Source organism: Aureococcus anophagefferens (genome assembly GCF_000186865.1).
Source record: "Aureococcus anophagefferens unplaced genomic scaffold AURANscaffold_62, whole genome shotgun sequence".
NCBI classification, from domain to species: Eukaryota; class Pelagophyceae; order Pelagomonadales; family Pelagomonadaceae; genus Aureococcus; species Aureococcus anophagefferens.
In genome coordinates, this window is record NW_008705615.1 from 74512 (window position 1) to 89344 (window position 14833).

The 14833-nt window shown below is 54.9% G+C and overlaps 4 protein-coding genes across 4 annotated transcripts in view; 2 read left to right on the forward strand and 2 right to left on the reverse strand.

The window, feature by feature from the left end:
- Window positions 1-1443, forward strand: part of AURANDRAFT_68072 (hypothetical protein) — a gene marked incomplete at both ends in the record, with an annotated part of 3211 nt that extends 1768 nt beyond the window's left edge. Inside the window, 5 exons of the mRNA XM_009043683.1 lie at window positions 190-297; window positions 427-700; window positions 731-943; window positions 1225-1262; window positions 1388-1443. Of these exons, the coding sequence (XP_009041931.1) occupies window positions 190-297; window positions 427-700; window positions 731-943; window positions 1225-1262; window positions 1388-1443 (689 nt within the window). The remainder of the gene's footprint in view (window positions 1-189; window positions 298-426; window positions 701-730; window positions 944-1224; window positions 1263-1387) is intronic.
- Window positions 1444-1799: 356 nt separating this feature from the next.
- AURANDRAFT_68073 (hypothetical protein) lies at window positions 1800-4262 on the reverse strand (the record flags this gene model as incomplete). The annotated part of the gene is made up of 4 exons (XM_009043695.1): window positions 1800-2190; window positions 2336-2781; window positions 3231-3710; window positions 4146-4262. 4 exons carry the CDS (start codon window positions 4260-4262, stop codon window positions 1800-1802), a joined length of 1434 nt encoding a protein of 477 aa, XP_009041943.1.
- A 459-nt stretch (window positions 4263-4721) lies between these two features.
- On the reverse strand, window positions 4722-9183 carry AURANDRAFT_68074 (hypothetical protein; the record flags this gene model as incomplete). The annotated part of the gene is made up of 9 exons (XM_009043694.1): window positions 4722-4863; window positions 5008-5267; window positions 5302-5418; window positions 5528-5578; window positions 5710-5712; window positions 5858-6723; window positions 7282-8649; window positions 8799-8888; window positions 8955-9183. 9 exons carry the CDS (start codon window positions 9181-9183, stop codon window positions 4722-4724), a joined length of 3126 nt encoding a protein of 1041 aa, XP_009041942.1.
- Window positions 9184-9686: 503 nt separating this feature from the next.
- Window positions 9687-14833, forward strand: part of AURANDRAFT_68075 (hypothetical protein) — a gene marked incomplete at both ends in the record, with an annotated part of 11867 nt that continues 6720 nt past the window's right edge. Inside the window, 9 exons of the mRNA XM_009043684.1 lie at window positions 9687-9832; window positions 9891-10613; window positions 10688-11611; window positions 11713-11838; window positions 11888-12695; window positions 12935-13609; window positions 13672-13872; window positions 14041-14106; window positions 14142-14669. Coding sequence (XP_009041932.1) covers window positions 9687-9832; window positions 9891-10613; window positions 10688-11611; window positions 11713-11838; window positions 11888-12695; window positions 12935-13609; window positions 13672-13872; window positions 14041-14106; window positions 14142-14669 — 4197 coding nt within the window. The remainder of the gene's footprint in view (window positions 9833-9890; window positions 10614-10687; window positions 11612-11712; window positions 11839-11887; window positions 12696-12934; window positions 13610-13671; window positions 13873-14040; window positions 14107-14141; window positions 14670-14833) is intronic.

Genomic DNA, 14833 nt, shown 5'->3' on the forward strand with positions numbered 1-14833 from the left:
GCCTACGCGGCCAGGAACCACACAAGGAATCAAAATTGCAATTGCCAGAAGGAGGATGGGGAGAGCCTCGACGTGATCGGCTGCGTCCGCCCGCTATGAGCGCAATCGGGCGTGCATGTTCCCGAGGCGCAGTGCCCGGGCTTAAAAAAATTACAGTGATTTCAGACGGAAAAACATCGACGTATAAAGGCGCACCTTCCTTTGGGTATCTCTATGGAATTACAGAAAAATACGATGTCGAGATCATGCAGATGTTTGGCGCAGCGCACCACATGAGCGGCCCGGTCGACGCATACGGTGCGCAGCCCGCAAGGTTGCGCATGGAGATGATCAGATCAGACACCCTTCCAAATTCAGTCTACAACGCAAAGGGCATGGTTGATTTTTGTATGGAGTACATAAAACACCCAAGCCCAAGCCCTGCAGGTACGTGGTCATGCAACGGTTGTTATATATATGGGGGCTACAACGACGGCGCAGCGAAACACGAGGACACGGACGTACAAGGCTGGGCAACTGTAGACGAAGTTAATGGAGGCATCCACTATGATGCTCCGAACGCGCATTCAAGCCAGCTGTATTGCGTTAGGATCAAAGCCCCGTGGACGCCAGAGCCGAAAGAACATCCCCTGGCGCGCGTGGACTCCGAGCCGGATTCTGATGATCTGGCTTGCACGGGCAAAGATGGCAAAAGGAAGATGTTCATTGAAACCAGATTCATAGCGTGCAGGTGCCTCCCATGCAGAAATCGTGAAAATCAGGGCACCATACTATCCGGCGAGCCAGTAGCCCCGCTCGAGTGCGATTATCAGCACTGGTGTGGCACGCCGCGGTACGTGCAACTGCTAGGCTACAGAGCTGACACGGAAGCACAGAAGGCCAAGGAGAAACTCAGGAAGACACAAGAGACACGCGAAAAAATAGCAGCAAAGAAACGTAAAACGTAAAGACCTCAATTGAAGCACTACGAAACTACGCTTGAGCTGGCACCTAAAACTCCACTAGTCACGTTCCCAACCGACCTCGCTCGCCTATCCCCCAACCTACTTACATTTTTAGCGCTTGCATCCTAGTCCTCCGAGCAAAATTGAACTAGCTTCAAAATCTCAACTCCGTCCGGGGGCGCGCTGAACGCTCTCTGTAGCGCGAAAATGCCTGACTGCAAGTCAGCTGAAACGTCCCGGCTGGGGGAACGTTGGGGGGAACCTCTCTGCTCCCCCGCAGCGAGTCGGGCGTGGCGGCCGGCCACGACCGGGAGCTGGGTGAGAGTCGGGTGAGCACGCGAACCTGGTCTCGAACCCGACCTGCATGCTCACAGCGCGCTGCTTTCCCGGCTGCGCAGCTGGGAATCCGCAGAAACTAAGATCCCTCATCTCCGTCCCCTCAGCGCCGCGGGAGCGCCCGTACGAGCGTCTTCGGCCCCTGCTTCGCCTCGAATGTTAGGTGCCAGTGATAAATATGTGACATCCTCCTCTAAAAACCAGTAGTTTTCACTGCCGTTGAGTTTATTCAATTTTCACATCAACACCATCAAGACTGACATCATCATCAGCCTCTTATAAAACAACATCACATCAAGACTGACATCAATCTCACTTCAAACCCAGCCTCTTATAAAACAACATCGCATCAGCACCACATCAACATCGCATCAACACCACATCAACACCACATCAACATTAACATAAGACAAGAAAGGAAATCATCAGATATTCAATTTTGAATGAGGAATTACCCGAAACATTACCCCATCCAAACTGACGGACAAGTTCAAAACTCAAAAAAATATTACTTTGATTCTAATTTCCCCGATTACAACCCTTCTCTAAAAAATTGTAGAAATGTGAAATTTGAAATCCCGTTAGGATTTGACAAGCGCCTATACTAATTCTGGCGGAAAGTACACTAAGAATTGCCCTACAATCCTTCGCCTCGCACGACATGGGGTAATTTTTTAGGGCCGCCGACCCCGACTTCCTACGGCGAAGTGCTCTCAATTTCTCCTCCCGTGGCCCGGAACATGCCAAACGCAGCGTCAGATATCGTTCAACCATCGTTAGTGTCGGATCATGCATAGATTTGTTCTCCTCATGGTCGGCCCCATAGGCTGCCGGGCCACGTCCGCGTCGATGTATGCGCGCATCGTCGGCGCTGGATGGCTGGCAGAGAATACCCTCCTGCCCAGCCCGCCTATGCCAATGGTTCCCAGACATAACATTGAACGCTTGTCCGCCAGCTGCTTCCCCGAAATGGGGAACCGCCTCCACTGCCCAGTGTTGCTACTTTAGTCGACGCATCTGTGATCTTGACCAAACTGTCTCCGCTCTGCTGAGACGCTCTGATGGCCTCAGCCAGCTTGGCGGTGACGTGACCAACCACCGCCTGCTGAGGCGCCTGCGGGCCGTCTGCAAACATCGCGCTTATCATTTCTTCGCTCATCCCGATGCTCGAAATAGCCCGCTCCACCGCAGCCGCTTTGACGTCAAGGGTATAGGCGTCGCCGGCAACGGACTTAACTCCGCTTGCCAACATTCTGATGTACTGATGCTGCTCTACCTCTCCGATGGTGCCGAAGAAGCGCATAAGCATGGGAAACTGCCGAATAATGAAGCGCCCTTTAAGATCGTTATGCTCCTCAAGCGTCCGGACCTTGCCCCGCGGCAAATCCATACTGTGCCGTTGCTGCGACTCACCGCCAGTCCACGCCACACAGATCATCCCACCGCGGTGGCACAAGACATTAACCTCGCGCCACTTACCGTTGATATCCGCATACACTGTCTTTGCCAGCTCCAACCCAGGCGACACCGGCGGATCGAAAACATGCGGTTGCTGCCGCGTCGGCGACGCTGGGGCCGGGCCCGGAGCCGAGCTGCCGCTTGCTGACCGTGCTGGAACCCTCCGGGAACAAACGCCGTTGCTTCCGCTGATAAAGGTACCCCGCCTCCCGGCTGCTCCTGCGGCGGAGGACGCTGTGGGGGCGGCCCTGGGGCTGCCAACACCAACGCTGGCGGGGGCGGCCCTGGAGCTGCCGCTGTTGCCAGCGCTCCCGCACTCGGTTGTCCTCCCTGCTGAAGACGCTGGGCCCCTACCGCTCCAGCCAACGCTAGGGCCGTTGACGATGGCAGTGGTGCTGGGGCCGCAGCCTGCGGCGGCCGCTCGCGAGCTGCCGCAAGCGCCTCCGTCAGCTGCTGCTTCACTATCTCTGTAATACTGGCCGTTAACGTTACATTATTATCGCTCAGCATCGTCTCAAAGTCTCGCTTGTTGGTCGCATCTCGCGCATCCAATCGCGCATCCAACATTGCCACAGTAACAGGAGCATTCAACTCCTTATCATTCACCCGAAAATCACCCTCGACCAAGTCAGGTGCCCGCGACTCGTCACAAATCGAAAACTCGGAGCCCGTGTCTGCAGCTCGGCGCTGGACCGCTTGCGACAGCGCCGCCACAGCTGCCTCAAAATCAGGGAACACAACCAGCTGCAGATAATTCTCACGCACCAACTGGTTCACCGCTCGGCCGATGTAATCCATCTGCAGCCCTGGCGAAAACTTCCTCACGTCCCGAGGCAAGTCCCCGCCAAATATCTCCCCAGTCAAACTTCGCAGCACCACTGCGAAGGCGTCGCGCGCGGGCGGGTCATCCGTGAAGCCCGCCGCCGCCGCGAGAAAGGCCTCCAGCGCGACCCGCGCTGGCAAGGCTCGCACCTGTTCAATGAACGGGCGATCTACCAGCTGCGGCGGGATCGGGTTGGTCCTAACCATGGCCGCCGCCTCTCCAATCTACCCTATGCCCCTCCTCAGAAAGAATTTCGCCGGCAGGCTGCTTCTGCGGCGCCGGCCAGATAAGAGCATAAGGAGCGAGTATCGACTGAGCTGCAATAATAAATAACAGCTCATCGGAGATTACCTGTACTGATCCCATTGGTCGGACGAGATCTCAGTAGTACTGAGTTTCGAGCATGGTCCAACGATCTCCGACGCTGCGTTGGGCATATTTTGGTTCACAGGGGAAGAAAACGAGAGTAGTTCGCAGTAGGAACTCGGGGTCAGAGATCCTGAAACTTCAGTCCGTCTCGTGGGGGAACACGCAGAAGCTGAGATCTCTGTTCCCCGCCCCCCAGCGCGGCGCGACGCGCCCACCATGGCGCGTTCGACTTCTGCTGCCTCTCGTTCGACATGGAGTGACTTTTCGAGACCGCCGACCCCGACTTCTAACGGCGAAGTGCTCTCAGTTTCTTCCACAGTGGCCCGGAACATGCCGAACACAGCGTCAGATATCGTTCGACCATCGTTCAACCCCCTCAATTATCATTTGTCCGAATCCCGAATAATTGCATTTACGGCAGTACAATATGTTTCCGGTAACGAGTTAGTGAGTTTAGACCACCTATCATCATCCAGCTAAATAAAACTGCTGGTTGTGGTGGTCCTCTCCCAGCTCGCCGCTTCCCCGGGGTCCGGGGTGGCGCGGCTTATATTTTTTGGGTGTCATGGTTTCTGCTGGCAACCAGGGGTTGGGTTTGAATGATAAATTGCTTGAGCATTTGAAATTGGAGGTCTGTGATATGGCTATGGGTATGTTGTCAGGCGGCGCCATCCCGCCGGCGCCTATCCATGAAAACACACTCTTGGCTCTGATGTTTGAATTACTACCATATGATAATTCTGATAAATCAGAGTTTTCTGAGGAGAGGCTTCACAGTTATTTGAGCGGACTCAATGACGAGATAATCGAGGAGGAACGCAAAAAGGAGCCCCCTGAACTCGGGTCAGCGTATGACATCCTGCTGCAGCTTCAGCAGTCTGTGGGCCAGATGGCTGGACAATTGGACGAGATTTCTCGCAAAGTCCAACAAGCCTAAATCGAGGGTTACAAGACAGTAAAACAGCGCAGTTTCAAAATTGGCGAAAGTTCATTTATTGTGCCTGGGGGTATGGGATGAGTTTGTTGTAAAGTCCATTCATACCCAGTGTAAAAGTCATCTTGCCAAAGTCGTCTAACCCGTTAAAGGTATAGTCTTGTAGTTGCTTGAGGGGATAACAATGGGTTTGTTTGGGGAATTTAAGACAATTTGGTATTTTGATGTCGCCGACCCGTCTCGACGTGTTGCCTGATGATGTTCTCACCGAGATTTTCCGAATGGCACATAACGTAAGTTTTGTCGAAACTGTTAAATCCATCAACGAATATGCTTGGTTTAAAGCCGATAAACACGAATGCGAATTGGAGTATGATTGGGAAAACTTTAACGAGTCTACAGACTACGAGAGACTCCCTCGCTATTATTTAACTAACAAAATAATTGATGACAAAATACATCCGCCGAAGTATGATAGTGAAGATGAGGATGATGAAGATGATGAAAGTTGGGATGATATAATGAAACGGGACTTTGAACACAGAACCAACCATCTTGAAAGAAATCAATTAGGAGAACGAAAATATAGTTTTGTATTCTTCCGAGGAAAAAAGTATTTAACCGTATATGGGTCAAGCGAAGCAGAAAACATTGCCAGATTACAAAAAGAATATGATTATTGGTGTGAACAGGGTTTTTATATTTGAATTGAAACTTTAGGTAGGTTAGGTTTTGGGTTTAAGTAATTCGACAAAATAATATCACAGAGTAGGATTATTGAAAATAAATGGTCTTTTGCATCCAGTATACAGGATGAAATATTCAACGTATTCTTCGTTCGTTACAGACTGTATAGATATATATATAATCATTCTAAAATTGTATCATTCGAGCGACGCGGTGCAGAGCGCGGCGTCGCAGCTGCCCGGCGCGAGCGTCGAAGTGCCGGTGCAGCTCTGCCCCGTCGCGGTGGCGGCGCAGACGTGCCACAACCTCGGCATCTTCGACGAGTCGCACGTCGCAGTGCAGTCCTTCCACAGATTCTGTTTGATTGGCCTGGGCAAGCTTCGGGTCGAGCGCGAGTACGACTTCGAGGCGCTCAAGTCCTTCCAGGCGACGCTCCAGTCGCGGTGCGGCAGGTCCGCCTCCTACCTGCTCCACGGCGCGGGCGCCACGGGCGAGGACGAGCCGCTGTCGAACCGCGACTACGTCGCGCGGTTGAACTCTGGCGCCTATCACCCGGACACCGTGCGCCGCTGGTTCCCGGCGACGGACGACACCATGGACACCGTGATCCTCTACGACCTGCTCAACTTCATGCACGCCGCGCGGCGCGCGAAGACTACATACATGCACACGGTCCGCAAGCGCATCTGCCTCGCGGCGACGTCCGCGGACGGGATGCTGATCAAGCAGGGGCACATGTTCGACGAGGAGAGCGGCATGAACTTCGGGGCCGCCTCCGGGCCCTACGGCATCGAGCGCGGGCGCCAGCTCGACGCGCTCGACGACGACGGGCTGCGCAAGTACCTCGCCGACGACCCGCTGGCCGTCGAGATGGACGAGTACATGATCGCCACGGCCGACGGCGCCGTCGTGGGCCATCTGGGCGCGTCGATGAAGTCGCCCGGCGGCGGCGCGGCGACCATCATCGCGGGCGTCGCGCGATACTTGCCCATCGTCGCCTGCTTCGGTTGCGTGCTCGAGGCCCACCAGACCGGCGGCTCCATGGCCGACGCCGAGGCCATGTGCGACATCTACTGCGACAAGTGCGCCGTCGCGGAGCGCGAGCTCGGCTGGGGCCACACGTGTGAGGAGCACGACGGGTTGCCGAGCTGGCAACTCCGCGTGTGCTCGACCTGCGAGGCGAAGAACGAAGTATGCTACTCCTGCGTTGTGCTTGGGCATAATCAGGACGCCGGCTCGCCGGCCGACACGGCGATAAAGGCGAGGTGCGCCGAGCGCGCGGCGGTCCCCGCCGCGGCGTCCGCGAGCGCGACGCGGACCGCGGATTCCCCGAGCGACGACGAGCCGGACCACGGCGGCCGCTACGTGCCCCACGCGGCCATCGACGCGGCGCCGGAGGGCAACGGCGTGCGCGCCGACCGGTTCAAATCGAGCCTCATCGAGTTCGGCTCCGACGGGCCCCACGACTTGAAGTCGATCCGGAACGCGTCGAAAAATCATTATCTGCGGGTCGGCGGACACCTCTGCGGCCATCGAGTGGTGGAGTGCCTCTGGCACGACGCGGACCAGGAGCGGCAAAAGAAGGTGCGCAAGGCGACGACGAAGACGGCCGTCGTGGCGCGGAACAAGTTCTCGGACGCCGACGCAATGGCCGTATTTGAGCCCGAGCTCTCGACGGCCATGCTCTCGGACGCGGACCGCGCGGCGAAGTCATCGCGCATCGTCATCACCCTCGGCCCGGAGCCCTACCGCTCGCCCCTCAAGAACCCGAAGAGCCTCTACAACATGCCCTACGGGGCCGCGTGGGACGCGAAGTCCGGCGTGCTCCTGTACACGGACAAGGGCCGCGGCGAGCTGAGGAGCCTGAAGATGATGGACATCCCCGCGCCGAACGCCATGGTCCTCTCCGGGCTCGTGGAGCCGACGGGCGTCGCGCTCCGCGGCGACGTCGCGTACGTCGCGTGCGGCGCGCTCGCGAGCGGCCGCGCGGGCTCCGTCGTCTTCGTCGACGTCGCATCTGCGCTCGACCCGCGACGACGAACGGCGACGGACGACGGGGCGGGCGACGGCGATGGGGACGGCAATAATGCAACATTGACTGCAACAAATACAAGGTGAACGGTATGACCAAGTGCGGAGAGAACCTCCTTGGACGAGTACTGATGTATCTTCATTTGTAAATGTTTTTTTCCGAGAATCCTGTTGGTACCTACTTTTCTTTACCTCCGCATCAATTAGACCAGAGAGATACTTGCGCACCCTTTCAAGTTCATCATCATTCTTTTTTAATTCTTCCCACAACTCATCAAGCTCAACTGAAATTCCTTCATTGAATACATTCCCTCGTTCCTTTATATTTTCAAAATTGAAAACTGTTTTTAAATTTTCAGAGTAATCTTGAAAATCATTAATCACACTATTTTCAGGCATCCAGGATGGGACAGTTTCTGTATTTTTGAATATATCCATGAGAATATTAATCCTTTCATTCATTTCGTTAATACGAGGCATATCCACATAAACATCAATTTTACCGACAGCATAGCGTCTATAGATACGGTTCAAATCGCGTATTTTCAAATGTTTTTTAACTTCATCTAATAGATTTCTATTATCAATAAAATGCTGAACAGAGTCGTATCTATTTTCAAGAACTTCTGGAACACAAGAAGGAGAATTGAAAAGTTCACGAAATTTTTTCTTCCCCGCACAAGTCAATGTTTTGTCAATAAATTTCATAAGGTCATCTCCTTCCTTGGAAAATACCTGTAGTTTAGTGAGAGCATTGTTAAATGTTAAAAGATTTGTCTTTGAAGAATTATATGGAATGTATGTAGGTCTCGGAAGCTGTTTTACGAAAAGTGGTTCGTGTTCTCTAAGAAAATCAAGCATTAGTAGCATATTCCCGATATCTCCAGTTTGTGTCTCATTTAGGTCAAGAATGTCAATAATGTTTTCGTATATAGTCTTAAATTTGCAGAAGTATTCTTCCAAAGATTCCTTTTGGAATACCTTGTGGTCCATAAATTCCTTTTTGGCAAGTTTTGGTGTATATATTTTTTTATGAACCAGGATATCACGACCAAGATTTGGTATTTCTAAATCATTGTCATAGCTTCTTGTTTTTGAAGTTTTTCTTCTTGTTTCCTGAGCTTTTCTTCCTGCCTCTTAAGTTTTTCCTCCTGCTTCTTTAACTTTTCCTCTTGCTTTCTAATTTTATCTTCCTCTATTTCTTCTTTAGTCCTACGTTTTCGCTTTTTATTTTTATCCTGATTTTCCTGTTCTTCATCTGATGCTGATTGAGTTACCAGTTCAGTCTCTTGAGTATTTACTGCTTCTAAAGTTTCCAGTAAATCATCATCATCATCAATCATACAGATGTTAAATTCATTTATATCATTACGTTTTTTCTTTTCCTTTACATTTTCATCTTTCTCATTTCCAAATAAATTTGGATTTGTCTTGAATAATTCCCTGTGCTCTACCACGTTATCCCAGAATTTTGATATTTCTTCCGTTTTTGTAGCAAACCACTCTCTATTTCTTTTGATAGTTACAAGAGAATAGTCAAGTAACCCCCACCCAATAAAAGTAATCACCAATTCGGGATGTGATTCTTTAGCCTCTTGCATTTTATTGTCTTTCCAATCCTCAAACTCTTCAAATACTTTATCATCTAACTCATAATATTGATTAGAGTGATAAGTATGTGTTATATCCTTTTCTACATCAACTGCTAACAAAATTTATGTGCGATAGTGTAGCATCTAAAATAGACTCGCCTGCGTTATGGAATGGTCTTGAGAAACTAAAAATCGAATGGGGAATGTCAAAGTCAGATCTAACAAAATTTATGTGCGATAGTGTAGCATCTAAAATAGACTCGCCTGCGTTATGGAATGGTCTTGAGAAACTGAAAATCGAATGGGGAATGTCAAAGTCAGATCTGACAAAATTTATGTGCGATAGTGTAGCATCTAAAATAGACTCGCCTGCGTTATGGAATGGTCTTGAGAAACTGAAAATCGAATGGGGAATGGAATATACGTGTATAATTATGAATAATTCACTCGCTTCACGTTTACATTCAAACTCTTTTGTTGAAATATTGATAAAATTAATTGAAATAAAATCAATGAATGAAAAATATTTAAGTAAATTTTTGAGAGCCCCTTATATCTTGAATGAAAAAACAATTGAAGGACTTTACAATGATATAAAAGACCTTGACGAGTTTTCATTGAAGATTTATATGGACGAATTCAAGGGTAAATCTTACAGGTGGCATCAAAAACGCGCTGATGAATTAAAAAATCAAATTAAAAAATAAATGTATCAGTCAGTCTCCCGCGAAGTATCAGTCAGTCTCCCGCGAAGTATCAGGCAGTCTCCCGCGAAGTATCAGGCGGTCTCCCGCGAAGTATCAGGCAGTCTCCCGCGAAGTATCAGGCGGTCTCCCGCGAAGTATCAGGCAGTCTCCCGCGAAGTATCAGGCGGTCTCCCGCGAAGTATCAGGCGGTCTCCCGCGAAGTATCAGGCGGTCTCCCGCGAAGTATCAGGCAGTCTCCCGCGAAGTATCAGGCGGTCTCCCGCGAAGTATCAGGCGGTCTCCCGCGAAGTATCAGGCAGTCTCCCGCGAAGTATCAGGCGGTCTCCCGCGAAGTATCAGGCGGTCTCCCGCGAAGTATCAGGCAGTCTCCCGCGAAGTATCAGTCAGTCTCCCGCGAAGTATCAGGCAGTCTCCCGCAAAGTATCAGGCGGTCTCCCGCGAAGTATCAGGCAGTCTCCCGCGAAGTATCAGGCGGTCTCCCGCGAAGTATCAGGCGGTCTCCCGCGAAGTATCAGGCGGTCTCCCGCGAAGTATCAGGCAGTCTCCCGCGAAGTATCAGGCGGTCTCCCGCGAAGTATCAGGCGGTCTCCCGCGAAGTATCAGGCAGTCTCCCGCGAAGTATCAGGCAGTCTCCCGCGAAGTATCAGGCAGTCTCCCGCGAAGTATCAGTCAGTCTCCCGCGAAGTATCAGGCGTATAGAAACGGAGTTAAAGATAATGTTGGTCAGGAGTGGTGTCATTGACACCACTCAACGGAGTGTCTGTCAATATTGTCTTTAACTCCGTTTCTATAGATATATATAAGAGGCGAAAGCGACAAGAGCTCACGCTCTCAGCCGCAGAGGGAGTGCATGGCTCTCTCGTCCTGCGGCCCTACGGGCTCGCGACGTCGGGCTTCGGCCTCTTCGCGACGGACCGCCTCGCCAAGGCGGCCTTCGCCATCGTGCTCAGCGACCCTGGCAACGGGATCGCGACGAAGATCTTCGTCGGCGAGGACGAGGTTGGCGATATCTCCGCCAAGGACGACAACACGGTCGCCGTCGCGATGACGCGCTGCATCGTCGTGCTGCACCGCGCCAAGGGCCTATGGACGGTGACGCGGCTGCCGACCTTCGACAACGCGAAGTTCCGGGGCGTCTCGTGGTCGCCCGACCCGATGATCATCTACGGCGTGGACGAGTCGCAGAACTGCATCTGGCAGCTGAAGGCGGGCGGCGGCCCTCCGACGCGGATCGCGGGCACGCAGAAGCGCGGCGCGTTGAGCATCGGCGGCAGGGCGACGGCCTGCGCGCTCCAGGGGCCGACGTTCTGTTGTCAAGTGGGCGAGTCCATCGTCTTCGCGGAGACCGCGGCCGGGCAGCTAAGGCTCCTTACGGACATTTATCCGTGGGTCCACCGCGTCATGTCCACCGTCGCGTCGTGGGCCTGCTCCTTCGAGCACACCGCCGACGCCGCGGCGCACACGACGTCCCTCGCGGACGCCGTGAAGGCGACGCGGGCCCTCGACGAGCTCTTATGCGAGCTCCACCACCAGAACTACGTGGTGACGGGACGACGCGGCGCCGACGCGCAGGGCCCCGTGGGGAACGTCTCGGCCTGTGTGCGGGCGTGCGTGTCCTGCAAAATCGGCTTCTACGAGCGCGTCATCACGACGCTCGCGGCGCTCGGCGTCCCCGCGCACGTCGCGCGCGAGGTCCGCGCCGCCGTGTTCGGGACCCCCAGGAACGAGAAGTTTTTCTCTACCATGCGGGCGCTGCGCGGCGCGGCGTCTCCTTCCCGGCGCTCCTCGCGCGGCGCGCGGCGCGTGATTGGCAGACCATGGAAACGTTCAGGTGGCCGATGCCCTACGTGCTCCAGTACCTGCTCGCGCGGTCCAAGGCGATCCACGAGGACATGAAGCGAAGGAACCCCTGCGGCTTCTCCTACATGACCTCCCCGGCGTCGAGGCACGCGCCCGCGTCCGCGGAAAACCCATCGCTCGCGCTCGACGCGCCCCGGCCCCCGCAGGGACCACTACAGCTGCGACGGCGCGCGCGCCGCGACGGAGATTTACACGCTCCAGAAGGCCGGCCGCCGCGGGCGCTCGAAGGAGGCGAAGGCGGAGCGGAAGACCGCCGTCGCGGACGCCGCGCTCATGCGGGGCGTCGCGGAGCGGCTCAAAGGGAAGCGCCAGGCGCCGCCCAAAGCCCGCGGCATGGAGGGACCGGGCGCCTACGTCGACGCGCGCTGGGCGCCGATTTCCGCCGGCGTCGCGGACCAAGAGGTGCGCGCTCGCCAGCTCGCGCTCGACGACGCGCCGCTCGCCGACGCGGGCCGCGGCGGCGACCGGCGGACGCTCCTCTTCCGCGCGGGCGACCTCGTCATCGTCGACTACGACGGCGACGCCCGCTTGGCGCAGCTCAAGGAGTCCCTGGTCCGCGTCTCCACGGAGACGGGCCGTGGCACGACGCGCGCGACGACGCGGACGATGGAGCCGCCGCGGCCGTCCGTCCGGCTCTACGTCCAGCGCGACGACGGCGAGCGCGACGAGGAGACCAACAGCGTGGCCTACGAGACGAGCCGGTTCGCCTGGGTCGAGGTCGAGGCGCGGAACATCTGCGCCGGCGTGCGCAAGGAGAAGATCTTCGCGGTGGAGTACAACAAGGACGCGTCGCGCCGAATCGCGTCGTTCCGCGTCTACGACGACGAGGCCGAGCGGCTCACCTCGATCTGGCGCCACGGCGGCGACCTCGACGACACGCCGCCGCCGTCGGACGACGACGACGACGACAGCGACGACGAGCCCTCCGGCGGGGGCCGGAAGCGGAAGCGAAACGTGCTCCTCAGAGGCTACCAGCTCTAGTCCGTAGTGTAGCTATGATTAACTCGAAGCTTTGCGCTTCTTTTGCGAGCCTCCACGCTCTTCTTCGACTTGTTCTTCGGCGGTCCGCGCTTCTTCTTAGGGGCCTCCGACGAGGCCCGACGAGGTCCGTCCTTCTTCTTCTGCAACGTGGGCTCCTCGTCGTCGTTCTTGAAGAGCTCCAGGGTCTCCCCAGCGTGCATCGTGTGCCGTAGACGCCCAAACTCGAGTCTCGCCGCCGAGTAGGGGTAATCCGGCTGCTCGTCCTTCTCCGAGTCCCACACCGTCATCCTCGAGCCGTCCACCTTGGTGAGCATGATCTCGAAGGTGTCGTTCACGGGCGTCTGGGCGACGGGGCTCGGCGTCGCCGCGACGACCGCGGACGCCAGGAACTCCGTCATGCTCTGCCTCTGGTGTTTCTCGAGGTCCGGCGCGTTGCCGCTGTTGCAGTACGTCGAGTGCTTCTTCTTCATGTGGTAGTCGATGCACGCCTTGACGCTCCCCGTGATCTCGTAGAGCTTGCCCTCGTTGTGGCACACGTTGCACCGCGCGAACAGCTGCTCGCTGCCCGACGCAGCCCGGGTCGTCGTGGTCGCTCGGGTGCGTGTGATGTCCACGACGTCCACGGCCAGCGTCTCCGTGTCCTCGAAGTTGTTGCCCGTCCACGTCTTCGTGTAGCCGTAGGCGGCCTTGGCCTGGCTCTCGAGCATGCGCGCCTTCCTGCGGAAGTTCGTCTCGGCCTCGTCGAGTTCGTCGTCCGAGCTCTCGCCGCCGCAGAACTCGCCCGGAGCGTCGTCTCCAAGCGCGCCGCGCCCTCGCGGGCGTCGGCGACCGAGCCCTGGAGGACGAGGTTCGTAGTTAACGGACGCGGCTTCTCCGTCGCAAACACCGTCACGCTGTCGCCGCGGCCCTTGCGAATCGAGATCTCGGCAATCTTGATGGCGTTGAGCAGGTCTACATCGTCGCCGGCGTCCTCGCGGTCCTGGAGGGAGACGCCCACGGAGAGGTCGTAGTCGCCGATGCGGCCCCTGACGACCGACGGATCGAATTTGCGGCGGACGAAGTTGATTGCGTCGGAGAACGCGAGCTGGATGCGCCCGTCGACCGTGTCCACTGCTGGGATCGTTGCATAATTCCGCATTATCGCGCGGCTGTGGGCCGATACAGACGCTCGAACCATAGCTTCGTCTTGAAAGGTTCTCGTTCCGTCCGAGGGTTAGAATGAGCTCTAGGACTAGGGTATGGTAATAACTAGGTAAGACTCCCTACTCTAGCCCGGAGGACTAATGGGATCGGAGGCTCTCCACCTCCAACCGCTTAGGTTAGAAGTCTCTCTATCTCTCTATTCGATGATAAGATAAAGCAAATTGAACCTATACGGACATTAGTGATTCGCCATATTAATCAGTTCGCACCTCGAAGGTTTCCATGAGAGCATATCTGAGCATTGTCTTACTGTCGTTTTGCACATCTTTTGGCTGGGGCTGTTCCCACTACAAGCTTGAACTTTTTGATTACACCGGAGACGGTTGGTCTGGTAATCAGTATCACTTTGTGGACGAGTTGGGCAATACCATTATCTCTGGCACGTTGACTCTCGCGGATGGATCTTTCAGCGAGAGGTATGTTTGCGCTGATGATGGCTGCTATCGTGTCAAGGTCGGGGGTAACCCGTATGGAAATCTGGATCAAATTGACTGGACTCTGACCATGATCGAAGACCCCTTCGATACAGTATCAGGCACTGCATATGGTGAAATTACAGTCCAGCTGAGTGGAGGGAAAATTTTAGAGAATGCATGTTCACGGCCGCCCAGCTTGAGCAATGTTCCAACTCGGCATCCAACCTCGACACCAGGCCCAACTTTGACACCAGAACCGACGCCTAGAGCTACCACTTGCTACCATCTGGAATCTCTTAGCATACTGGGCAATGGATGGAACGATAATGTCCTTGATATCAAATCTGACTATTTATTCCTCACATACACCTTTGATGATGGGTTCTATAAGGAAGACAGTGTCTGCATTGATGATGGATGCTACGATTTTCGCTTTGGAGGGGGGTCCCAACTAGATGCTGCGGGGTTTCGCTTCGTTTTTGATGACAAATT